The 27171-nt window shown below is 40.9% G+C and overlaps 1 protein-coding gene across 1 annotated transcript; it reads right to left on the bottom strand.

Annotated features, from left to right (window-relative positions):
• Positions 1–249: 249 nt before the first annotated feature.
• LOC133773485 (putative ankyrin repeat domain-containing protein 26-like protein) lies at positions 250–26808 on the bottom strand. The gene is made up of 4 exons (XM_062210808.1): positions 26749–26808; positions 8224–8338; positions 7899–8072; positions 250–267 (listed from the first exon to the last, which is right to left on the bottom strand). Exons 1-4 carry the CDS (start codon positions 26802–26804, stop codon positions 250–252), a joined length of 363 nt encoding a protein of 120 aa, XP_062066792.1. The 5' UTR covers positions 26805–26808.
• Positions 26809–27171: the final 363 nt, after the last annotated feature.

Here is a 27171-nt window from a genome sequence, read left to right as displayed (position 1 = left end):
GTCCCTGGGGCCCCCCGGGGCCCCCTCCCCAGCCTCCCCACCAGCCTCTACTTATTAAAAGACTATCCATAGCAAATTTCTGAAGCTCCATAGAATGGCAGGGAATGACTGATGTTTGGCAGCTAGAGGGTGCTATTCCGTAAGCTGAGAGTCATCACCAATATTATTCCCAACTACAGAAAAAAAAATGAAGGTTTATGCTGTTGAAATAGGGCTAAGGGAAGTAGCTTCTAACAAACTCCAACTGTGCTAAAGATCTCTTAAGTTCTGGAGATCAGGGAAAAACCAGGAGTTTCTCAGAATCTCAAATATTTTTAAATACTCAATATTCATTTCCATGCCTTTTGTGATTTACTGCATAAAAATATTCGTATGATGAGCCTAGACTTGCAAGTCTTCTTGAAATGTCCACAGGTCACTGTGATGTACTACTCCAGCTGAGAACTAGTACAAGATACAACTACCACTTTCATCTCTTTTCTCGCCCAAAAGACCAGTTTCCTTCACCATTTGTGGACTCGACCAAAGAGAAATGATTAAGAGACAGACTCACTGAAAATTCCATTTAATTTTCTTGGGGAGGAGTAGATCAAGACTAGAAATTGACATTTTGAGATTTGATTATTGTTTACAGCCCTTGTCTACATCCTTAGAAATAGTGGTTTTTCTATGTACTATTTGTTGTACTTTTTACTTAGTGGAGATTTAAGCCTGTGATTATAAAGCAAATCCAAAGCATACCATTGCAAACACTAAGAGGACAATAAGGATGGAAGAGAGAGGGTGGGAGCAAAGGGAAGAGGGGGAGAGAGTGGGAAGTATAATTATGTTTTTCCCCCAAAGAAACCATTTATTTAACGAGTACAGATTTCATAAGTACAAATTCAGGAATACAGTGATTCTTCCCATCATATCTGCCTTCTCACCCTCACTCCCACCCCAGCTCCTCCTCCCTCTCCCTTCCACATTCTCGTTCTCCATTAAGAAAAAAAAAACAAACAAAAAAAAACACTGTTCCTAGGCAGTCAAGACACAGACTGTTCAAGTCATTGCTTCTCAAAGTGTCAATTTTACCTCCAGCTTTGTTTTTGTTGTTTGAGACTGCTTTGGCTATTCGAGGTCTCCTGTGTTTCCATATGAATTTCAGCATCATTTTTTCTAGATCTGAGAAGAATGTCTTTGGTATGTTTTTGATTGGTATCACATGGAATCTGTAGATTGCTTTTGGAAGAATGGTTATTTTGATAATATGGATTCCTCCAATCCATGAACATGGAAGATTTTTCCATTTTTTACATCTTCTATTTCTTTAATGTAACTCCATTGTAGAGATCTTTGACATCCTTGGTTAAATTTATTCCAAGGTAATTTCTTTTTTTGGTAGCTATTGTGAATGGAATTGATCTTAGAAGTTCATATTCAGCACAGGGTTTGTCTGCGTATACAAAGGCTGTTGATTTTTTGTATTGACTTTATAATTTTGTATTGATTTTTGTATTGATTTTATGAGTTCCAATAGTCTCTTGGTGGAGTATTTTGGATCCCCTATATAATCATGTCATCTGCAAATACAGATAGTTTGACTTCCTCTTTCCCAATTTGAATCCCTTTGATTTCTCCTTCTTGCCTAATGGCTCTGGCTAAAACTTCCAGGACTATATTGAACAGCAATGGAGAGAGTAGGTTCCTTGTCTGGTTTTGCATCTCCGTGGGGATGCTTCCAACTTTTCCCCATTCAATAGGAGGCTGGCAGTGGCTTTGTCATAAATTGCCTTGATTGTGCTGAGGAATGTTTTTTCTATACCCATTTTGCTTAAGTTTTCACCATGAAAGGGTGTTGTATTATATCAAATGTTTTCTCTGCATCTACTGAAATAGTCATATGATTTTTCTTCTTAAATTTATTAATGTGATATAGCACATTGATTGATTTGTGGATTTTGACTTGCATACCAGGGATAAATGCCACTTGGTCTGGGTGAATGATCTTTCTGCTGTGTTGTTGGATTCAAGTCACAAGAATTTTTTGAGGAATTTTGAATCTATGTTCATCAGGGAAGTTGGTTTGTAATTTTCTTTCTCTGTTTTATCTTTTTCAGGTTTAAGAATTAAAGTGATGCCGCATTCATATAAAGACTTTGAGGGGCTGGTGCTGTGGCACAGTGGGTTAACACCCTGGCCTGAAGCGCTGGCATCCCATATGGGTGCCAGTTCAAGACCCGGCCACTCCACTTCCTGTCCAGCTCTCTGCTATGGCCCGGGAAAGCAGTAAAAGATGGCCCAAGTCCTTGGGCCCCTGCACCCACGTGGGAAACTGGGAAGAAGCTCCTGACTCCTGGCTTCGGATCAGCACAGCTCTGGCAGTTGTGGCCATCTGTGGAGGGAACTTTTGGATGGAAGACCTCCCTCTCTCTCTCTCTGCCTCTCCTCTCTCTGTGTAACTCTGACTTTCATATAAATAAATAAATCTTTTTTTAAAAAAAGACTTTGAGAGGATTCCCTCCCTTTCAATTATTTTGAATAATTTGAGAAGAAGTGGAGTTAGTTCTTTAAATGTCTGGTAGCGTTCAGCAGTGAATCCATCTTGTCCTGGGATTTTCATTGTTAGGTGGGTCTTTATTACTGATTCAATTTCTGTCCTGGTTATAAGTCTGCTTAGGTTTTCTGTCTTCATGGCTCAATTTATGTAGTTTGTATGTGTCCAGGAATCTATTTCTTCCAGGTTTCCCAGTTTGTTTGCATACAACTCTTTGTAGTCATTTCTGATGAATCATTTTGTGGTGTCTTTGTTAAACTTCCTTTTTCATCTCTAATTTTATTAATTTGTGTCTTCTCCCTTTTTTGGTTATCTGGGCCAAAGGTATGTCAATTTTATTTTTTCAAAAAAACAATTCTTCATTTTGCTTTTCCTTTTTTTTTTTTTTTGGTTTCTCTAATTTGAATTATTTCTTTTTTACTACTATACTACTAGTTTGGGGTTTGGTTTGTTGTTGTTTTTCCATAACCTTGAGATGCATGGATAGTTCATTTATTTGGTACCCTTCCAGTTTCTTGATGTAGGCACCAATTGCTATAAACTTTCCTCTTAGCACTGCTTTTGCTGTATCCCACAAATTTTGGTATGTACTATTGTAATCTTCATTTGTTTAATGACATTTTTTATTTCTCTTTTGATTTTTTTCTATGACCCACTTTTCATTCAGGAGCATGCTGTTCATTCTCTATGTGTTTGCATGTGTTCCAGAGATTCCTGAGTTGCTGATTTCCAGCTTAATTAAATTGTGGTCTGAGAAGATGCATGGTATTCTTATTTTGAATTCGCTGAGATTTGCTTTATGGCCTAGCATGTGACAAATCTTAGAGATGGTTTCATGCACAGGTAAAGAATGTGTATTCTGCAACTGGAGGATGGAAAGTTATGTAGATATCCATTAGGGCCATTTGGTCTATAGTTTGATTAATTCTGCTGTTTCCTTGCTAATTTTCTGTCTGGTTGATCTGTCTATTGCTGAAAGTGGAGTACTAAAATCCCCCATTACTACTGTATTTGAGTCTAGGTCTCCCTTTAGAGCTCTTAACATTTCTTTTAAATGGCAAGGTGCCCTGTAATTAGGTGCATATATGTTTATTATAGTCACCTGTTCCTGTTGAATTGCTCCCTTAATCATTACATAGTGACCTTCTTTGTCTCTTTTAACACTTTTTGTGTTAAAGTCTATTTTGTCTGATATTACGATGGATACACCAGCTCTTTTTTGGTTCTGTTAGCATGGAATATCTTTTTCCATCCTTTCACTTTCGGTCTACATGCATCTTTATTGGTGAGATGTATTTCTTCTAGCAGCAAATAGATGGGTTTTGTTTCTTAATCCATTCAGCTAGTCTTTGTCTTTTAACTGGAGAGAGAAGGCCATTTACATTCACTGTGACTGTTGATAATCAATGACTTTGACCTGCCATTTTTCCAAATATATTCTTATTTTTTACTTTGGACTTCCTTTGTGCTTTACTGGGAGCTTTCCTTCCTTTACCTTCTTCTGTTGTGATGGCTGTGCTTCTGTGTTTCTGTGTGCAGCACATATTTAAGCATCTTCTGCAGGGCTAGACGGGTGGTAACGAATTCTTTCAGTTCCTGTTTGTCATGAAAGGTCGTTATTTCACCTTCATTCTTAAATGAAAGCTTTGCCAGGTATACGTATTCTGGATTGACAGTTTTTTTTCTCTTAAGATTTGGACTGTATTTTGCCATTCTTTTCTAGACAGTAGGGTTTCTGATGAGAAGGCTGCTGTTAGTCTACTAGGAGATCCTCTGAATGTAATATGGCATTTCTTTTGTGCACACTTTAGAATGTTTTCTTTATGTTTTACTGTGGAGAGTTTTATTAGAATGTGCTGTGCTAAAGATCTTTTCTGGATATGTTTATTAGGTGTGCTATGTACTTCCTACATACTTGGATATCCCTTTCGTTCTCCAAATCTGGGAAATTTTCTGTTATTTCACCAAAAAGGCTTTCTAATCCTTTCTCTCTTTCCACACCTTCAGCAACTCATATAACCTGTATGTTGGATCGTTTGTTAGTATCCTGTAGACTACCAACAGTGTCTTTTTAGTTTTCTAATTTCTTTTTTAAAAATTATTTATTTATGGCCGGCGCCGCAGCTCAATAGGCTAATCCTCCGCCTTGCGGCGCCAGCACACCGGGTTCTAGCCCCGGTCGGGGCACCAATCCTGTCCCGGTTGCCCCTCTTCCAGGCCAGCTCTCTGCTGTGGCCAGGGAGTGCAGTGGAGGATGGCCCAAGTCCTTGGGCCCTACACCCCATGGGAGACCAGGATAAGCACCTGGCTCCTGCCATCAGATCAGCGCAGTGCGCCGGCCACAGCGCGCCTACCGCGGCGGCCATTGGAGGGTGAACCAACGGCAAAAAGGAAGACCTTTCTCTCTATGTCTCTCTCTCACTGTCCACTCTGCCTGTCAAAAACTAAAAAAAAAAATTATTTATTTATTTGAAAGAGTTACACAGAGAGGGAGAGAGAGGAAGGGGGAGAGGGGGAGGAGGAGGGGGAGAAAGAGGTCTTCCACCCACTGGTTCACTCCCCAATTGGCCTCAACAGCTAGAGCTGAGCCAATCCAAAGCCAGGAGGCAGGAGCTTCTTCCGGGTCTCCCACGCAGGTGCAGCGGTCCAAGGACTTGGGCCATCTTCTACTGCTTTCCCAGGCCATAGCAGAGAGCTGGATCAGAAGAGGAGAAGCCAAGACTCAAACTGGTTCCCATATGGGATGCCGGTGCTTCAGGCCAGGGCTTTAATCCGCTGCCACAGTGCCGGCCCCTAGTTTTCTAATTTCTTTTTCTGTTTGGTCTGCCTGCATAATTCCCGATGCTTTGTCTTCTATGTTGGATATTCTTTCTTTTTCTTCAGCAATTCTGTTGTTAAGGCTCTCCACTTATTCTTTATTTGTTCTATAGAGTTCTTCATTTCCAAGATTTCATTTTGCTTTCTCTTTAAGATTTCAATTTCATGAAGAAATTTTCTTTCCTGTTATGTATGGATTTCATTAGTTCATGCATTTGCTTCTGATTACTTCTAAGTAATCCTATGATCAAGTTTTTTAATTCCATTTCTGATTTTTTATATCATCATCTTCACAATCTAGTATTAACGTGTTTTGTTCCTTGGGGGGTCATGTTGTCTTCCTTCTTTATCCTTGGATTGGTGCATTTTTTATTTGACATTTGTTGGGATACTCATTGGTTTCTTTGATTTTTCATTCTTGTGTCTTATCTTTGGATTATGTATGATTGTATAGGTGGAGTGACTGCTTTCAAGGAATAACTACAGGCGTGTGGTGGGAGTGGCCAGGGAGCTCCGCTCAGTGCTCCAGTGTGAAGGGCATGTCTGAGGTGACACAATCAGGTTTGGTGTGGAGAATATATATTATTTTAATCAGAGGGGAGGTTTCTCGTCTGTTGGTGTAGACTCAGCTAAGCTCCTCTCTTTGATGGAGACAAGTGGCTGGGTGCTAGTCCCAGTGAGTATATTATTAGTCCACTGTGCCACAAGGACCACACAAAGGATCTATGCAGTCCTCAGTATAAGCTCAGATTTCCCAGCAATATCTCTCACTGGGTAATTAGGGATCCCTGATCATGTGGAGCCTCCCACAGTGACTGCCCAATGTCCCAGCCACACCCTGGTTCTTCCCACACAGCCTCATTTTTTTCACAGCCCCAGAACACAAGCCTCCCATAGTCACGAGTACATAGCCCCCTGTCTATTCTCCTCACCAGACTCAGGAGTCTCCACTTGGATGGTTGCTGGGCACAGTCAGGAGCTGGTGCAGCTGTTAGGATTGTCCCAAATGGCACCTTCTGTCAGCTTGTTACAGGATGCCTTTGCAGGATGATCAGGGAGAGAGAAAAGTACTTCTGCTTTGTTTTTTCTCCTCTAGTTTGGTGGGTACACTATCCACCACAGAGATCCAAGCTGGATTCCCTCTAGGCTCTTCCTGAAGATTTTTCACCAGTTGCTTAGGCTGCTGCAACTGGTGCAGTCTGGTCTCACCTTACTCTCCAATGCTGGTACAGAGGCTCTCGGCTTGTGGGGTCCTAAATTGTGTGTGTCTTTGCCTTCCACGTAAGTCCACTGTGTTCCTCCAATTTATGTCGAGTATCCTCTGCTATTTTCTCCCTAACTCTTCCTTCTAATTATGTTCTTAAAACTGTATATGTGAGTTACAAAAAAATTTATTTCCTTTAGATAAGTAGCATACATTTTAAAAAGAGAAACCTTAGTGATCATGCTTTCACCTTGTTCCATTCGATATGAAGAATAAAATGCTCCATACCCATACACAAATTCTAAAGATCACAATACTTAGAATTCTGGTACACACAACTTGTTAAAAATACAGTACTATGTTAAACAAACTTAATTTATACTTTTCTTGGGGGCTGGTATTATGGCAATAGCAGATTAAGCTGCCACCTCCAATACCAGCATACCATAAAGGCACTAGTTCAAGTCCCAGCTGCTCCACTTCTGATCCAGCTCCCTGACAATGCACTTGGGAAAGCAGCATAAGATGGCCCAAGTCTTTGAGTCCCTGAACCCATGTGGGAGAACCATCAAGACACTATAGATTTGAGAACTGAATTTAAACTCTTATCTAAGCAGTTCGTTTCAACAACAGACTGTCAGTTAATTATGAATTCTTTCAACTCCTTTGCCACTTGATTGCCTCCTATTCTCTCCATATCTGGTTTTCCCCAAATGTTTCTATAATGAGTCTCAAGGCAAGTTTAGAAATTAGTTAACTTCATTTACCATAGTATGAACAATTATACCCAAAACTGAAGAACACTTTGTCTAAACATAGAAGAAAAAAAGATCAAAATATCATCATAGTATTTCTCCTCAATTAACTAATTTCCAGATTTCGGATGGCTCTCCCCTTTTCCTTCTCCAAGTTTCACTCACAGTCCTTGCCAGTGAGATTACTCCATTTTTAATACATTAATTTATTCAGAAAATTGACAACAGTAAGATTTCTATATAACGATTTTGTCTTGAGTTTTAATCTAAAGCCATTAAAAAGAAAAAATTTGCTTTTCTATTTTGTATAATAGAAACAATGTGAATGTGAAAATACATGAAAAAAAGGTTTTAACAACCCCACCCACTGTGTACACAAAGACTGTCTACAAATGCATACAAGGAGTCTGCACTCAAATTCTTTCATAAAAGTATCAATGTATAAAGTGAAATGATAAACGATCATTTAGAATATTTTTATTCCATACATGCTTGAGTTTCCAAATATGGAAGACTGACTCTACACATCAGAATATTAAAACAAAGGTATTTCAAATAGTTTGAAAATACATTGGTTGAACAGTACCTTATTTATTCTTTCAATATCTGCATTGTGCAGAAGCAGTTGTTTGCCTATTTTTAGGTTCTCATTACAGGCAGCATAATGAAGGGCAGTGTTGCCATTCTCATCCATATGGTTTGGGTCAGCACCGTGATGTAGTAGGATCGCAGCACATTCCTCATGGTTATATTGAGTGGCCTGTCAAGAATACACCAATAAATAGATTGCAATTTCTAGGAATACAAAATAAATATTCCACTGCTTTCACAATTAAACGATATAAATTCATTTTTACTCTGTGAATGTAAACAAAATCTTCCACACATTAGAAATATTGGGTACTATATACCTTCATCAGCGGTGTCATGTTCACATTGTCAATGGCATCGATATGACAATGCTGCTCTATCAGGAGCTTCACGACTTCTATATGGCCGTTGGTGCAGGCCAAATGCAGAGCAGTCCTGTGAAAACGAGAGGGCTTTTATGAAAATGATAGCATACAATCTCCTGACAGATAATTATTCAGGCAACTGTAAGTATTCAATAGCATGTTCTTCAATCCTGAAAGTCTTCTTCTCCTAAAGAAACATAGTATTTATGAGCTTTTATTGTTCACTACACTAATTACAGAGCAGTCTGTTTGAAAAGAAAGAGCATGGACCTAACATTCAGCACAATGCAATACAAATCCTACTTGAAGTTGTCACTTATTAGCTATCACTTGGCCTCTCTGGGCCTCAATTTCCTCATCAATAAAATGGGGAGGGGGGAATAATACTTATCTCTATCATATAAAGTTTTCTCTGCTATCTTGTATTTAATATAGAACACACAAACAATGTATAAGAATGAAACTGGCATCTTATGATTATTATGTATAGCCTTTGTCTATATTCCTGTGGCACAATTATCTTTCTACTTTTTACTTGTTGAACATTAAGGTTAGTGGTGCATTAAGCCTGTGATTATAAAGTAAACTGAAGGTTCATCATTGCAAAATTAAAGGAACAAAAATGAAATACAAGAAGGAGGGGGTATTGAGGGAGGGATGGAGGAAAGGATAGAATTGTATCTATGAAATCTGTTATCATTGTATTTATAAAAATTCTTAAAAATATTTATCTCAGTTTACAACTGTGATGCTTGAATGAGTATCTATGCAAAATATTTAGAGTACTGACCAACACAACTAAAACACCTCAAAAATTACTCGATATGCTCACTACTATTGTTACTACTTATCAAATATACTATTTCAATTTAGTAAAATAATACAAATGTCCCAACTTCACAGGTGTGTTTCAGATATTAGAGATAATATTGTATTTCAATGACCCAAACATGCTCATTTCCTCTCATTTTTGCATATCTGGCATTGGGTGATCCTTAGCATAATTCATGACTATTTCCACTCTAATTTGCAGCATTTGGAAAATCCTCTCATTGACACATAAAATGGGCATCACACAATCCACGGTGTCTTGTTTAGTGCTACATGGCATATACAGCAGGTCTATGGCAATTCTAGTTATACAGATTCCATTTATGTAAATTTTAGTTTCTAAGTCTTAAAGAAGAGGACTGAGGTAACAAAAATACTTAAAAACAAAGTATTTCTCAATTTTCAAAATTAAAGTCAAAGGAAACTTGAGATTCAAATAAATACCTATACCTGACTGTACTCTTTATTTATGCTTAGAGAATGAATGAAAAATCTAATGACTAGTATTAGCATTTAATGCTCATACAATGAGAGCTAAAGTTATATTTTATAATGTCTTTCACACACACTTTTATTTGAAAGGAGGAAAGAACACTTTCCAATGAGATTGAGTCCTAGTACTTCAATTTTAAATCTCTCAATTTAATGAGGATGGGCAGGGAAACATAAACTTGTAAAGGATGCAAGAGATCTAAGATACAGAATATGCCTGTCTGTTACATAATATGTATTCAGGTTACAGTTGATGAATAAATTGGTTGATGAATAAAACCACTTGGGGATTTCAATATCTTTAAAGAAAGCTTTTATAAATCAAAACTTCTGCAATAATAACAGTCATTTAAGTTTGTTATTTTTTCTTTTCAGAAGGACACATTCCAACTAAAATTAATCGATACTCATTCTTATAATAAATATATATAGTAAAAACAAATGTATATGACAAAAGGTCTACATAATGACACAAGCAGATAAAATGATTCCCTTTACTCTGCACGAGGCTAAACATAGGCAGGAGATTCCAAACCCCACACAGAGATACAAATATTAAGTGAGAAATTAGGTTTATCTGTGGATACATATTTCTCCCCCTCCCAAGGATTATCTCAATAATACACTTTATTACTTGAGTTTCTTACAAATGTTCACCCTAGAAATCATAGATAAGAAAATTTCACATATAATTCAAATACCCCCAAATCACTGAGTTTACCACATTCTGTACATTTTGCTGGCTAACAGAGGGCATAGTCTATATAAATGTATAATTAAGCTGCCTTTTTTCTCATAACAATTGCCCATTTGCATATTCACATACATCAGTGTCTATCCCACCTTCAGTGGTCTCTTATCAATGCATGCTCTCTAACTTATAAAATCCATTCTATGGGTTCTTATTACTACTTTATTACAACAAGCAGTGATGCGAGAAACAAATCCTATGTCTGTTTCCTAAAGATGATTTGATGGAATAGAATTGAAGGGTAGACGGCGTATACATTTTTAAAATGTGATACAGTATTTTCCACCAAATTCTCTATTCCAAAATTCATAAGCAATTTAAACTTTAAGCAGTGGCAAACATAACACTACTCTTCATTCTCAAAAACTATGTGGTTGGAACAACTTTTCATTCCTCCTTCAACTTAAATTTCTTCTCTCACCAGGATTGCTAAATACTGTTTTCTATGTCTATGGATCAATTGCAATCTGCAAAAAACTATGCCCAATTTCAAATTAGAGTCTAACTTTTTTGTTCACTTGAATAAACTGTGTAAAAATGAAGATGTTTCATCCAAAATATATATGCTGTGAATGTTTTTGCAAGTGTGTTTATTTTGTAACTTTTCTTGATACAGAGCTGTAAATTTTATTTTGCTAACTAAACTTTCAAAATGCTTCTGATATCATTTTAAGATCTTTGTTAAGAGAAAATGTACTGATGAGCATCTGTGTTTTTCTTCAAGAACTTTTCTCATTGTGTATTTTTTTTTTTTTTTTTACTTTTTATCCCACCAGGAACTTAGCTTTGTAACATTAAAAATCAAGCTGGTTTCCTCCGGTTAAGAGGCATTTCATTCATAAATAATTCATGGTTTCCTAATAATATTAAATGTAACCAGTATCAATTTCTAAATCTTTGCATAGATTTTGATGTTTCTGAATGTCCTACTCAGTTCTTCATCTATTGGCCTACTGTAGGTAAGTGGTTAGCTTCTGGAAATTAACAGCGAATTTTTATATGTGGAATTTTGTTCACTACATTATGACTTAATGCCACCACCACAGTACATGGCAGGCAGAATATCTAACTCAAAACTTTTAAGACTTGGCTACTTCTATGTGATTTATGCGGAACTGGTAAACACTTAAGGAACACACAGGCATCGCCCCCCTTCAGTGTTTCCAGCCACAGATCCCCCTGTCCAAAACACGGACACACAGGCGTGCAGGGCCATCGGATTTTATTCAAAGAACTCTAGCCCAGGACTGATCATGGAAATGCTCTCACTATAGGGTTGTGACGAGCGGCTGCACAGGATTAACTTGTGGGCTGAGTCACACTAACCAGTCCATGGAAATGAGGAGTTCAAGACCCCTTTAAAGTTGCTGTCCCCCACTCCAGGACGCGGCGGGGCGCTCAGGGGGTCTCCGTCCCCGGTGCGGGAGGCCACCGTGCAGGGACAGGAGAGGCGGGAGGGGAGCGCTTCGTCCGCCCGGGCCGCCCCGCCCCGCCCCGCGCCCCGCCCCGCGCACCGTTACCTGTTGCCCTCGTCTCTGTCGTTAACTTTGCTTCTCCGAAGCAGGAGAAGGAGGCGAACCCTGTACGCGTCGCCCTCGCTGGCAGCCCTCTGGAGCTCCCCGAGTTCCTCCTCCACGACGCGGCCACGGGACTGGGGTCGAACCTCCAGCCCGTTCCCGCGCCCGTCGGAGGACGTCTGGAGCACCTGGCGCCTCATGGCTGAGTAGGAAAGAAATCGCTTCATTTCTGAAGTGGACGGCGGCTTTCCGCCACCTCCGGAGCCCAAAATCCGAGTAAACGAGCCGTCTGGCCACCACGTCCACGCAAGGCAGGTCCGCGGTCTCCAACTCCTCAGCACGGGAAGACGGTCGCCCAGCAACCGCCGCCACGCGCCAGTGGGCGCCCCGCCCAGGCAGGCGGCCCCGACGAGCACGCGCAGAACCTCCCAACGCCCAGCTGCAACCAGACTTGGGTGGGTCTTTGCTAAGGAAAAACACCAATCATTCGAAAAGCAGTGTTTATACTCAGCTGGAGCTAGAGTGGCTTGGAACTGCAGAATTCTGGCCAGCGCCGCGGCTCAATAGGATAACCCTCCACCTTGCGGCGCTGGCACACCGGGCCGCCGGATTCTGTCCTGGTTGCCCCTCTTCCAGGCCAGCTCTCTGCTGTGGCCCGGGAGTGCAGTGGAGGATGACCCAAGTGCTTGGGCCCTGCACCCGCATGGGAGACCAGGAGAAGCACCTGGCTCCTGCCTTCGGATCAGCGCGGTGCGCCGGCCGCAGCGGCCATTGGAGGGTGAACCAATGGAAAAAGGAAGACCTTTCTCTCTCACTGTCCACTCTGCCTGCCAAAAAACAAACAAAAAGAAACCACACACACACACACACGACTGCAGAATTCTGAAGGCCTACAACGCCTCTGAAAATGTCTAAAAAAAAAAAAAGAAAGAAAAAGAGAAAGAAAATGTTTCAGCTCCTTATCTTTCAGTTTATTTCCTTTCAACATCACCTTTGTTCCACTGGTCTCCATGGAAATTTAGCAGGTGCAAACACAAACCACTTTTCATGCTTGCAGAGGCCATGGCTGTCAGTGTGATCTAGAGGAAATCATGGCATTTTTTCAAGAAAAATGAAAACCAAATTCTTCATCATTCCTTCCCTCTCTTTCAGCCCAGCTTAAGTTTACCTTTGCATTACTTTTTTGTTTTTTACTGTTCCTGTACATATTTGAAGATTTCGTCCAGCCATGATTTATTTTGGAGTAATGTGTAACTTTTAAGAACCTTTTTATTGTTAATGGCTGTTCACTTCTCCCAAACATTTCCTTATTCAGTACTGAGTTAAAGTGGCACTTTATTTCACCTTAAGTTTTCAGTTTTTTGTTTGCTTGTCTCGTTGCAGTCTGCTTCGTGCATCAGTACTCCTCTAACTTCATCAATAAAATTTACTGTGTATGTGAATCTAATCTCATTTGCACCTCTTTTGTATCTGCTAATCTGCCAGGTCATTTTCAGGTGGCAGAGGATAACTTTATCAGAAGCTGGTGGAGCCTTCACACTGGCTAAAGCTATTTTATGTCTTCTGTCTCCTTTAACCTTTACAAAACCTCCTTTGGGAAGAAGCTTATTTATTTATTGCATTGTACACAGAAAACTTGGGGATTGGCCAGCGCCGTGGCTTAACAGGCTAATCCTCTGCCTAGCGGCACTGGCACACCAGGTTCTAGTCCCGGTCGGGGCGCCGGATTCTGTCCTGGTTGCTCCTCTTCCAGGCCAGCTCTCTGCTGTGGCCAGGGAGTGCAGTGGAGGATGGCCCAAGTGCTTGGGCCCTGCACCCCATGGGAGACCAGGAGAAGCACCTGGCTCCTGGCTTTGGATCAGCACGATGTGCCGGCCGCAGCGGCCATTGGAGGGTGAACCAAGGGCAAAAAGGAAGACCTTTCTCTCTCTCTCTCTCTCACTATCCACTCTGGCTGTCAAAAAGAAAAAAAAAAGAAAAAAAGAAAACTTGGGGATCAAGTATTAGAAATTGACAATTGAAATCAGAAATACACAGCTAGCAAGAGGCAGAGGGCCTCAGACTTAGCCCTTCCTGTTCCACATCCAGCATAATTTCAAGAACACACTCAGAGCCAAGCAGGTAACCATAGGCCATGTTATATGATCATCAGGAAAGCTGAATAGTTACATCTTATTTAAAACATTAAAAAACACAAATGCAACTTTTCAGCTTAATATTTTACAATAAAATATGAAACTCTTTACCACAACTAAACAAACCGACTATCCTAACCCTGGCCTTCTAAATGTTCATTAAAATACTTTCAGTTCCTTACTAATTAGAATTTTATAATAAAAAGTACTACACAGATTCACTGAGGCCCTTCTCCAAGAAACCAAAAGTCCTTCAGAAACACTACCTTGGAACACAAAATGACAAGAGCTGGCATTGTGGTGCAGCTTGCAATGCCAGCAACCAATCTTGGAGTGCCAGTTTAAGTCCCAGGTGCTACACTCCTGATCCAGCTCACTGCTAATGCACCTGGGTGGCACAGAGGAGGCCCAAGTATGTGAGACCCTGCCTTCCACGTGGGAAAGCTGGACAGAATTCCTTGCTTGTGGTTTCTGCCTGGTGCAGCCCTGGCTGTTGGGGCGTTTGAGGAGTGAAGCAGTGGATGGAAACATGCTCTGTGTGTGTGTGTCTTTCTCTCTCTTTATCCCTCTCTCCCTTTCTGTCGTTCTGCATTTCAAATAAATAAATGTATTTTTTAAAATATCACCACCTTTTGCCTTGGAGAAATGTTCACCACCCCAACCCCCCCACTAATGCTGCCTCATAATTCTGGTTTAATGAGACTGTTTATGGGACTGATCAACTTCAAGACCAATCCCATCAACTGTCCAGGAATGCTCCATCCATTCAAAGCAATCACAGGTTTGGCTCCACACTAAGGCAGGCAGGTATGGACTGAGAAACACCTCCTATACCTAAGCATGCCCAGACTGCCAAGTGGACTGCACAGAAGGGGTACGTAAGTCAAGAGCATCTTTCTTTGATTAGGAGAAGGATTCAGCAGCACCATCAGTAGAAGCTGATGTTGTATACAGTATAGAGGTCTTCCCAGTTCTCCCACTGGCTAACAATGTCCCACCAGAGCTCTGATGCTTCCAATGGCTTCTCATCTGGTCCACTCATTCATTCAGTACAGGCCCTGTCGCTGACCTCTCCCCAGATGCAGACTAGTAGAGTCACCAATCATCAGAATCTGGCCCCAACCTGTACATCCAGGCCCACTTCCGTCTACTACCTCCCAGACAGTCTTGGATCTCATTACCATGGTGGCAACCAACTCAGTATAGGTAACCCATAGCACAGTCCCTTCCACAGGAATATGCACGGAGTCCTGGAGTACAGACACTGCACATAACATTGACATCAAAACCTGGCAACGATCACACCTTGTTTGTAATCACCCTGGTGAAGGTTGGGAGGGGCCCTTTTATGCTCTTTCCACTGGCTCCCTGGGGCCAGCATCCTAGCACAGCCAGAAATAGAGGCGGTCCAGTTCCAAGTTCATGGATACTCCCACCCCCCTAAACACATGCCTGCAAGGTTACAAATGCTAGGAACATTTCTTCCCGGACAAGGCCAAGAATAAAAACAGTGAAGAACCTCACCCTCTGCCCTTGGCAGAAACTGGGAAAGACCATCAGATACTACTTCATAATCTCCTCTCTTTACTATCTGATTCACTTGAGTGCTTATGAACTTCTGGCTACCAGTGGCCAACCTGGTAAGCCAATGCAAGGTTGTTTGTAGCAAACATTTTTCGGGTGAAAAGGAAAGGTCACTAGAATCCATCTACTCCATCAACAAATAGGCAGTTCTACGTATCACACTGGAAACTGGCTCAAAATGCTACAAAAATTCATCCCTTCCACCTCTAAAACCTACACTGAAGGGTCAGGCGTCTCCACCTTCCCCTCCCAAGGGCTCTCCTGGCCATTCCTCAGCTGCCCTGATGCCCTACCATCCTGCCTGGCTAGAAATCTCCCGCAATCTGGGCCCCCAACTCATTCATCCTCCAGGTACTCAGCTAGACAGAAAAGTGGTCTCAGACGTTGTAGACCTTGGAAGAACTGAGGCAGTGCCTTGGGGTTCTGAGCCCTCCCCGCGAGGCCACTCACCCATTCTGTTCCTGCTGAAAACCTGGCACCTCCAGGGCTTTATTCAACTACGCTTCACGGGCTTTAGGAAAAGCAGGCCTGGGAATGAGGAGGTGGTCTGGGAGGACAAGCGGACCTCCACCCATAGGATCCACAGTCTTTGCCTCACGAATCCACATCCTTCTCTTCCCAACTGTGCACCCACCTCCCACACCGCCCCCTAGCAGCACTGGCAAGTAGAGCCTTGGGCCACACCCAGGACATCCCTGCCTTCCCCCTGCCACTGGATGTGACAAGTTACAGATTTTTATGTTAGGTTATTTACTCCGTGCATCTGTGGCAGTAAATGAGATGTCAGAGTTGGTGTTTGACTGATCTCTGCAACTGTGCATGACAAGAGACCTGGAAAATGATATGCATGTCCCACAGGAAGGGGTGGGGAAAGCCAGAGAGCTGGACATTTGGACTGGCAGAGACAATAAAGCTGAGGAAGTAATGGATAAGAGTCTAAGAACTTTCTGGACTGCAAAGGAAACATTTGACAAAGTGAAGAGGCAACTGATAGACTGGGAGAAAAGCCTGAGAAGTATGAAACTGAAAAAGAAGTGATATCCAAAATCTCTAAAGAGCTCAAGAAACTCAAAAGCAACAAAACAAACAATCCAGCTAAGGAATGGGCAAAGGACTTCCACAGGCATTTTTTCAAAGGACAAATTTCAAATGGCCAACAGACACACATAAACATGCTCAGGGGGCCGGTGATGTAGCGCAGCAGGTTAAAGCCCTGGCCTGAAGCCCTGGCATCCCATTTGGGCGCCAGTTCTAGTCCCAGCTGCTCCTCTTCCGATCCAGCTCTCTGCTATGGCCTGGGATAGCACTAGAAAGCGGCCCAAGTCCTTGGGACCCTGCACCCACATGGGAGACCCGAAGAAGCTTCTGGCTCCTGGCTTCAGATCGGCACAGCTCTGGCAGCTGTGGCCATCTGGGGAGTGAACCACCAGATGGAAGACCTCTCTCTCTCTCTTTCTCACTCGCTCTCTCTCTCTGCCTCTCTATAACTCTTTCAAATAAATAAATCTTAAACAAAAAAAAAAAAAAACATGCTCAGGACTACTACCGTCAGGGAAGTGAAAAGCCAAACCACAATGAGAATTCATCTCACACTAGGCAGAGTGGTTATCATCCAAAAATCAAAAAACAATAAATTCCTGCAAGGATGTGGAGAAAACGATACCTTTCTACTGCTGGTGGGAATACAAATTAGCACAACCATTATGGAAGATAATATGGAGGTTCTTCAGAAATCTGAAAGTAGTTCTACACTCAACCATCTCACTCCTGGTAATTTACCCAAATGAAAAGAAACCAGCATATGAAAGAGTCATCTGTACCCTCATGTTTATTGCAGCTCAATTCACAAAAGCCAAGCTATGGAATCAACCTATATGTTCAGTAACTGAACACTGGATAAAGAAAATGTGGTATATAAACAATATAGAATTCTACTGAGCTAGAAGAAAAAAGAATGATACCCTGTCTTTAGCCAGAAAATAGATGCAACTAGAAATCAATATGCTTAGTGAAATAAGCCAGTCCCAAAAAGACAAATATCATATGTTTCCCCTGATTTGTGGTAACTAATACAGAGTATAAACATTAATGTATATGAGCATAATTGAGATCAACAATGGACAAAACTGACATTTGGAGATTTGATTGCTGTTTACAGCCTTTGTCTATGCTCCTGAGGAGCAGTGGTTTTTCTACTTACTACTCATCGAATTCTTTATTTACTGGAGGGTTAAGCTCATGATCATCAAACAAACTCAAAGTATGTCACTGTAAAAACTGAAGGAGAAAGTAAGGAAAGGAGGAGGATGATGGTGGGAGCATGGGAGAGGGAGATGGGTGGGAAGTATCATGGTGCTCTTAAACCTATACATATATATATATATATATGAAATATGTGAAATTTGTTCACCTTATATAAATTAAAAATGTAAAACAAGAAAAATTCAAATTTCAACTGGATTTGTATTTTCACTCTGAAGTCTAGGTCAAAGCCACCAAACTATAAAGGCTGCTGATGCTTCTTGACTAATTGTTCTTCATCATTTTAAAGAAAACATCATGAATAATGTCCATCCTATGGATCTAATGGCAAGTCAATGACAAACAGGAGATACGTATGTACAAATGCAGGAAAAAGTTAAATGACCAGGTATTTCCAACAAAAGTTATTATAGAGGTGCAGGCTTCTGTCTGAGTGGTTAAAGATATCCACATCCGATCCTTATCTCTGCTTCTTATCCAGCCGTCTACTTCACAGGGACCCATGGAGGCAACAGATGACATCTCAATACTTGGGGCCTGCCAACCAAGCGGTAGATCTGGATTGAGTTCCAGGCTCCTGGTTTTGTCTTGGCCAGACCCAGCTCACTCTTGTGTGCCTTCTCTCTCTCTCTCTCTCTCTCGCTCTCGCTCTCTCTTTTTCTATTTCTTCGGTTCAAACAATTGAATAAATATTTACCAAAAAAAAGAAAAACATATGGGCTGACTAGCAATCATACACTCTTGAGAAATCTGCTGAGCTTTAAAAAAATTAGTCTTAGTTATTCACTACATGTAAACTGTTATACAGAGAAATTTTTCTCTATTTTAGATTTTAGAAATCAATTCAGGTATAACAATAATCACTCTAGGGACACACGTCTGGTATAGAGGTTAAGACACTGCTTATGACACCTACATCCCATGTCAGAGGGTCTCGGATCAAGTTCTGGCTTCACTCCTGTTTCCAGCTTCCTTCTGATGCCTGCCCTGTGAGACAGAAGTGATGGATCAAGCATCTAGGTCCCTGCCACGCAAGTAGGAGACTCAGATTGTGTTCATGGCTCCTAGATTCAGCACTGCCCAGCCTTATCTATTGTGGGCATTTGGGGAGTAAATCAGCAGATGGGATTTCTCTCTCTCCACCCCCTCTTCTCCTTCTCCTTCCTTTTAAATAATGATAATAATAATAACAATAATCACTTTGAATGTTAATGATTTCATGCTACAATTAAACTTAACAAGAGCTTGTCAAAGTGGATCATGAAGCAAAACCCACCTATAGCCTTATACTGTCCTCAGGAGACTCATTTAGATATAAAGACATATGTGTAAAAATTAAGCAGATAGAGAATAAGCCATGCTAACACTAATCAGAAGAAAGTGGAAGTAGATATATTAATTTCACACCATGCAGACCACAGGGAAGGAAAAGTTCTCAGTGATAAAGAAGGGCATTAAATTGACAGTAGGATTGATTCTCTAAGAATGCTTAGTGGTTCTTAAAGAGAACATAAAAATAGGAGGCAAAGTTACAAGAACAGAAAGGAGGAATTCATGAATCCATCTTTATCATTGGAGACTTCAACATACCTCCACCAGAAACAAACAATTCCAAACAATAAATACATAGTCAAATTCAGCAACACCATCAACTGGACACATTAAACACCTGTAGATTTCTTTACTGACAACAGAAGAATATATATTTTTTCTCAAGTTCAGGTGGACAAGTTCAAATGGACTATCCACCAAAGTATTCCACATTCTCAGGCATAAAATATACTTCAACAAATTCAAAGAAGCATCATACAACGTATGCTCTCATATCATAATGGAGATATTCTTGAAATGAATAATAAAAAGATAACCTAAAAGATTCCAAAATAGTTGGAGTTTAAACAACACACTTCTGCATAACCATGAGTCAAAGAATAAATCTCAAGAGAAAATTCCAAATATTTTAAACAAAATGAAAATCAAAATACAACTTATTTGTGGGTTGCAGCAAAAGCATTACCCAAAGAAAACTTGTGGCAATGAATGCATAAACTACAAAGAATATGTAAAATACATAATCTAAACTTCTACAATAAGAAAAAAAGAAGAGCAAATTAAATTCACAGGAAGAAGTAGGGAAAAATAGAGCAATAAATTTCTCTAACTACTTTATATATAAGCTATTTAGGAACATATTCTTGAGTTTTATTTCCATTTATTTACTCTCAAAATCTGCATAAGGAAAACCAGGCTTTATTATCATTTTTACTGAAACAGAAAATCATTTTAAAGAAACAGCTTTGGAAAATTAAGTGAGTTTTCCAATGTTACAGCTACTTTAACCAGTTCCGGCAGTAAATATTGGGTCATAGAAGTTCATTTCTTTAATTGGGTATATTAACCTAATTGCTAACCAATTGTGTGTGTGTGTGTGTGTGTGTGTGTGTGAGAGAGAGAGAGAGAGAGAGAGAGAGAGAGAGAGAGAGAGAGAACACCATCAAATTGCTACAGGAACGCATGGGGAAAATGCTGCAACCAATAGTAATGAAGATGTAGAGAAAGGGGAACTCTTACAGACTGTTGGTGGGAAGGTAAATCAATGTAGCCACTGTCAAAAACAGCATGCAGACTGTTTAAAAACATAGAAATAGACTTTGCACTATAATAAAGAAATCCCCCTGCTGGATTTATACCCCAAAGACATGAACACATTGTGTAAAAGAAAAACTATTCCACCATGTTTATAGCAACACTATGCACAAAAGCCACAGTGTGGAATCAACAGAGTTGCCCATTATAATATCAATGGAAAAAGAGAATGTGTTACATACAACAGAATTGCAGCCATCTGGGGAGTGAACCATGAAACAGAACCTCTTGATCTCTCCCTCTCCCTCTCTCTCTCTCTGCCTCTCCTCTCTCTGTGTAACTCTGACTTTCAAATAAATAAATCTTTTTAAAAAATGAAATTCTACTATTTGAATTAAAATGGCTGGAACTGGGGGACATTTTAGGTGAAATAAACTAACACAGAAAGGCAAGTACTGCATGTACTTCACTTAAATGTGGGAGCGAAATTTTTAAAAAAAGAAAAAAAGAAATGCCTGTGTGTTGTTGTGTTTTGTTGCAAATAGTGTTTTGTTAAACTTTGTTCAAAATCATCATTTTTTGCTAGTGAAGTCAGACACTTCTTTTACATTTGGGAAAGCTATCTTTAAAAAATATAAAAAATAAACAAGGTAGGGGAGAAGCTTGCTGGTATTTGACCCACAAGCTTATGTGCTCTGAGAATCATTTCAGCCAGTTGAAATCTAGAATACATTGTGCGCCCCATGACTGATTCCGTGCAGTCTTGGCCAACATCATGCTGGGTGGTGGTATATTAGGAAAAGGTTCACTAAAATGGGGTGAAGTGAAATAGGATGTCTTAAACACAATACTGAACTGTATTTTTTTTTAATTATTTCATTTGACCCTGAATATTTTAGAATTACAAGAATCTTCAACAATGTTTATAAGTCCATATCAGTGTTTATGATAGTATGCTTGAACCCTAAAACAAAACAAAGGACATTGTTTATTTACATATCTACCTAGATAATCACCACAACTTAATTATGTAGCTTTCAAAGGCAAATATCATTTCTGGCTCCCTCTTCAGCTCCCCTTTCTCAGGGTAAGCACAGATGCTATTCAATGAATGAATATGTGGTAAACTGTAAGAAGATCACATGTGTCCATCCTGAACAAGCAGTCTTCTGTATGTCTGATTATCTTTGATGGAAAAATTTCTCTAAATATTGCTTCTATGTGTCTCAGTAATGTAGTGTTATTATTATATTTGGATTAACACTGAAGACAATTTAAGTGTGAGCAAAAATAGGTTGTGAAGATCACAGAGCGTGAGTCTACTGAAACAGAAAGTTCAAGGATTCTGCAAAATTAACTCTTTCCTGTTGACCAGTAAACCTTCACTTGAGTTCTCTCTACTTCATCCTATTAAACGTTGACATCAATAGTTATGTCATATAGCTGTTCTGTGATATATATATCATTTAATAAGTATTTGACAAATATTAATAATTACATATATACATATATATAATTATGGTTACTACTTTTACTGGTAATGCGTGGCACAACAATGCAAGCTCTGAGCACAAGAGTACCTGACTTCAAATCTGAAAACTGTCAATTACTAGTTGATTACTATTGAGAGTTCTATTCTGCTTTGTTTGAGACCATTTTTATACTAACCCTTCCCCCTCCTCTTTAATGTGCAGGTATTGTGATACTTACTCCCCTAGAATTTTTATAAAGATAAAATAATGATCTCAGCACTGTGATGGATGTAACAATGTAATCAGCTCTGCCTATTATATGAAATCTTGCTTTTACTGACCTCTTTTTATTCATAACAAACAAGAAAGGATGAATTTTAGTATATGTTTCTATGTAACTTTCAAATGAAATTTGAAAAAAGTATTCAAAATTCAAAAAGTATCATGAGAACAAATAAACTGGCTGAGATCATGATTCTTGTCTTCCTGCAGTAACAACATGTAATCATTCTGAAATCCTGCAGACTTACCTAAAGCAAGAATGAGTTTTAGACCTATAATTTCTTCAAATGCTGAGTAAGTCCATGGTTTTGGAAGAAAAATAAATAAAAATACTAATATATTTCATAATAATGAAATAATTCAACAAACATATAGGGGAACACATTAACCATTATTTCCCATGATAAATATCTAAGTTCCAAAATTAGTAAGAAGTTGCATGCTCATGACTGAAGTATTTAAATTTTATGCATTTAAATCAATATGTAGATACAGTCATGCAAATTTAGAGTGCTAACAAATTTGACATTTGATTTTTTATATAAAATCAGCAACTAAAAATACATGATAGTGGCTGGCATTATGACACAGTTGGTTATGTCAGTACAAGAAGGCTTGAATGCTTGGCCCTGCCACCTATGTGGGAAATCCAGATGGATTTCAAGGTTCCTGGCTTGAGGCTGTCCCAGAGCTGTCCCTTGCAGCTATTTGAGTAGTGAATCAGCAGACTGAAGATCTCTGTTCTTCTGTCTCTAACTCTGACTTTCAAGTAAATAAATAAATAAGTATTTTTAAAAGTATGTGAAATAAATCACATATTGTAGCTTATCCCTTTTCTTAGAAAAATACTGTTGACGATTTTATAATTTAGTTCATTCAGATTAAACCTTAGTAATTACCATCAAAGTTTCTATTATCCAGTCAAGGCTTCTCCAACTTTTCAAAATTGCATGGTATTACTAATTTATTATTTTATTTTATTTTTTTTTTTGTTGAAACTTTTATTTAATGAATATAAATTTCCAAAGTACAGCTTATGGATTACCATGGCTTCCCCTCCATAACTTCCCTCCCACCCACAACCCTCCCCTTTCCCGCTCCCTCTCCCCTTCCATTCACATCAAGATTCATTTTCAATTCTCTTTATATAAAGATCAGTTTAGTATATATTAAGTAATTTATTATTTTATTGATTTATATGTTTATTTGTTCAAGAGAACATATTACTCTCAAGCTTTACCATGAATTTTGAGAGTGCTTACCAATAAATAATATAAAAGTTTCCGCTCTAAATGAGATTACATTACACATTTCATTTTGCAAATCAGCTAATATTAAAGAAATTGGTAAATAATTCCTATTATGCATAAATGCTTCTTATTAACATCTCTATGGTCTTGTTCTTAAGAGGAACCATAAATATTAGAATTTGCAGACACTAAACACATAAACTATGTCATTTAAACAAAAATTATTATTTTTTGACAGGCAGAGTGGACAGTGAGAGAGAGAGAGAGACAGAGAGAAAGGTCTTCCTTTTCTGTTGGTTCACCCCCAAATGGCCACTGTGGCCGGCGCCTGCAGCCGGCACACTGCGCTGATCCGAAGCCAGGAGCCAGCGGATGCAGGGCCCACAGCAGAGAACTGGACTGGAAGAGGAGCAACTGGGACAGAATCCAGCGCCACGACTGGGACTAGAAACCAGTGTGCCAGCACCACAGGTGGAGGATTAGCCTATTGAGCCACGGCACCGGCCAACAAAAATTATTTTAACACCCATTATAAATTAAAACTGTTTTATTTAAAATGACCAAAAACTCACAGTTGTAGCCAAATTTACACACACACAGTTTGTTTTTCATATCCAATGCAGTGCATCTCACTACAGTATGCTACTTAAAGATCAAAGATGCTTCTATCTTATAATTTCACCTAGGCAGAATACATTGGTTTCATTTGTGCAAGCTAAAATGAGAGATTTTGGAAAGCATGAAAGTAATTTCTTAACAGTCTTGTAGAGATAGGCATATGATCTTTTGATGTTTCTAATGGAAGTCAAGATTGGCCAGTTGAGCTACTTAGTGCCATAGGGGCTATATAATGTGAATCATGTGGATATTTAGAAAGTATAAGTCTTCTGGTCACCAAATAGCTTTTTGATTCTTTTAATGTAAAAAGATTCTCATAATGTAAAATGACAAGTTGTATAATCAATTTTAAATATGAAGCCAGAAAAAATTATAGTCACTAACATACATGTACATGTATGTTCAAAATGTCTGTATGTTATGAATATAAAAGTTATTAAGAATTAAATTCATGAGAAGTCTTATAACGTTCAGAAAAAACAAGTATTGTGAAAAAACTACAAGGAATTAAAAATTTTTAACAAAATAGATATCTTTTAGTTTCAGTTACCCATGATTTTTAAAATTAGTCTCATATATAATAAATGCATCTATAACCATATATAGTGGAAAAACCTTTATATATTTATCTAGACACATACATGCATACTCTAACATTAGAACATGATAATGATAGGAGATACTTAGCAGTAAGTAATCTGGAAAATTTAAATATTCTCAGGAAGTCATGAGTAAAAGCTTTCAGAGCTTACAATAATTGGTAGGAACTTTCTTAATTAGATCCTCTGATCTTGCTTCTACAAGTGGCTTCTAGACTTTACCTAGTCCCCAAAATAATATTTTAAATATTTGGAATGTTCCTTTTACCTGATCAAATTTAGCAATGTCTGAAATTATTCTTGGACCTCATACTCTCTTGGAGTCTACATAGCCTTCCAAGCATGCTTTATGCATGTGAGTGAAAAGACACATAGCACTGTTTTATTTTTTTATTTTTTATTTTTTTGACAGGCAGAGTGGACAGTAGAGGGAGACAGAGAGAAAGGTCTTCCTTTTGCCGTTGGTTCACCCTCCAATGGCTGCTGTGGCCGGTGCACCGCGCTGATCCAATGGCAGGAGCCAGGTGCTTCTCCTGGTCTCCCATGGGGTGCAGGGCCCAAGCACTTGGGCTATCCTCCACTGCACTCCCTGGCCACAGCAGAGAGCTGGCCTGGAAGAGGGGCAACCGGGACAGAATCGGTGCCCCGACCGGGACTAGAACCCGGTGTGCCAGCGCCGCAAGGCGGAGGATTAGCCTAGTGAGCGGCGGTGCCAGCAGCACTGTTTTAAACAGATTCTTTTTTAATGATATAAATATTAATTTGAAAGTCAAAGTTAGAGAGAGAGGGAGAGACAGATCTTCTACCTACTGTTTCACTCCCCATATGGGAGCAATAGTCAACTGGCTGGGCCACACTAAAGCCAGGATCCAGGAACTCCATCCAAGTCTCCCAGGATATGCAAAGGCCCAAGTACTTAGGCATCTTTGGTTCCTCTCCCAGCTGTATCAGGAGGGTCTTAAATTCTTAAAATTACTTTTCTCTTTGATTATAGCAGAAATTAAACGAAATGACATAGCTTTGTTTAAAAATTATGAAATTTTTAATGTTTATTACTGACTTCAATATTACCTACATGAACTCCTCCGTCACCTGAACACACATCTCTCGATGATCACACACGTGTTGTCTGGGCTCCCTGCCACCAGCTCCCTCCCCAACACACATCCAAGTAAAGGATGTCACTGCAAACCTCCCGAATGCAGGGCCCGGTGTGGGTCAGTGCCACACAGGGAGCATCCGGCACCTTTGCTGCAGCTCCTGTCAGGCGCGTGGCCCAGCCCTCTGAGAAGTCCGGGACAGTCCAAGGACACCCCCTAGTCCTATCCTCGACCTCACGCCCGTGGTTCTCGCCATTCTCAGTGGAACGGTGCGGGTCATCCTCGCCCTTCTGCTTCTCCTCTCATCCTCCGGCCCAGTGGCCCTTTGAGCCCTGTGGCTGCAGTAGCACAGACAACCCTCAGCCACTCATTGAAACCGGGGGTCGGGGGGGGCGTGCATTTCCAGAATCCACGGAAGCCCACCCAAGCCCACTCAGCTTCCAATCCCAGAAACTCGTTCTGTCTGAGAGGGAACCGGCTATTTTCGTCCCGACGGACCACAGACACAACTCCCGCGCCACCTGCCGCTGTCCTACCCAGAGCCACGGGGCTGTCAGCCCATCCACGCGGCCAGCAGGGTGCCTGGCACCTGCAGCTCGCACCCGCCCCTCCGCCTGGCTCCCACAGGGTGTCAGGAAGCACTCTCTGGACCCTGGCGGGAAAACCCGCCATGCCCCATAGGGGAGGATGCCAGAGCATGCAGCTTCCCCCTCCCCTCCGCCGAGGACCAAGCCTCTGCCGGCCCCCACACCTTCCCTCCTGAACCCACACTCCAGGCACCGGGCTTGCCCCACCCCCTCTGGACACCTGGAGGGCCTGGGTGCGGGCCCCCAGTGCCCGCCCACCCAACAGTCCTGGCGCATTCGGCTTGCCAGCACGCCCCGCGCTCCCTGCTCCATGTCAAGCTGGCCCGGGCCCGGGCCTGGGCCTGGGCCTGGGCCTCGGCGGCATTTGGGGGGGCCGACGCCGCAGCTTCTTGACCTCCCCGCGCACAAACTCACCGTTTCCGTGCGTCCCGAGAGAGCCGGTCCCAAGACAGCCACAGGCGGGGGCACATCGGGCTGAGGAGATTCCTCCCGAGGTCACCTACCACTCAGCCCGGTGCTCCGACTCGCCTCCGCTCGCTGCGCCTGGACCTGCCAAGCTGGCCGCCTCCACGGGATCACACCCCCGCCCTCCGCCCACGCACGCAGACGCACCCTGACGTCACAGAGGGCAGGGCCAGGGAGCCCCGCCCCAGGGCTCGCCCCTCAGCCCGAGGCTCCGCCCCCTTCTCACCTACCATGGAGGGGGGGCCCCCATCACCTCTTGACACCTGCCTGGCCTCTCCACACCTGGCAGCCAGGCCCGCCTCGCACCAGCCACACTCCTCCTCGCTTTCCCCAAGCAAGACCTTTCACATTCATCAATGCAATGCATCAAGC

This window comes from Lepus europaeus, chromosome 14 (genome assembly GCF_033115175.1).
Source record: "Lepus europaeus isolate LE1 chromosome 14, mLepTim1.pri, whole genome shotgun sequence".
NCBI classification, from domain to species: Eukaryota; Metazoa; Chordata; class Mammalia; order Lagomorpha; family Leporidae; genus Lepus; species Lepus europaeus.
Note: the sequence above shows the minus strand (reverse complement) of the source record. Positions and strands in the feature narration are given on the sequence as shown.

Coding starts and splice junctions, on each gene's coding strand:
- LOC133773485 (XM_062210808.1), bottom strand. CDS start 26,804: ATGTGCCCCCGCCTGTGGCTGTCTTGGGACCGGCTCTCTCGGGACGCA. Junction 8,339..26,748: donor TCTCGGGACGCACGGAAACG/GTGAGTTTGTGC, acceptor TCGTTTTCACAG/GACTGCTCTGCATTTGGCCT. Junction 8,073..8,223: donor ACATGACACCGCTGATGAAG/GTATATAGTACC, acceptor TATTCTTGACAG/GCCACTCAATATAACCATGA.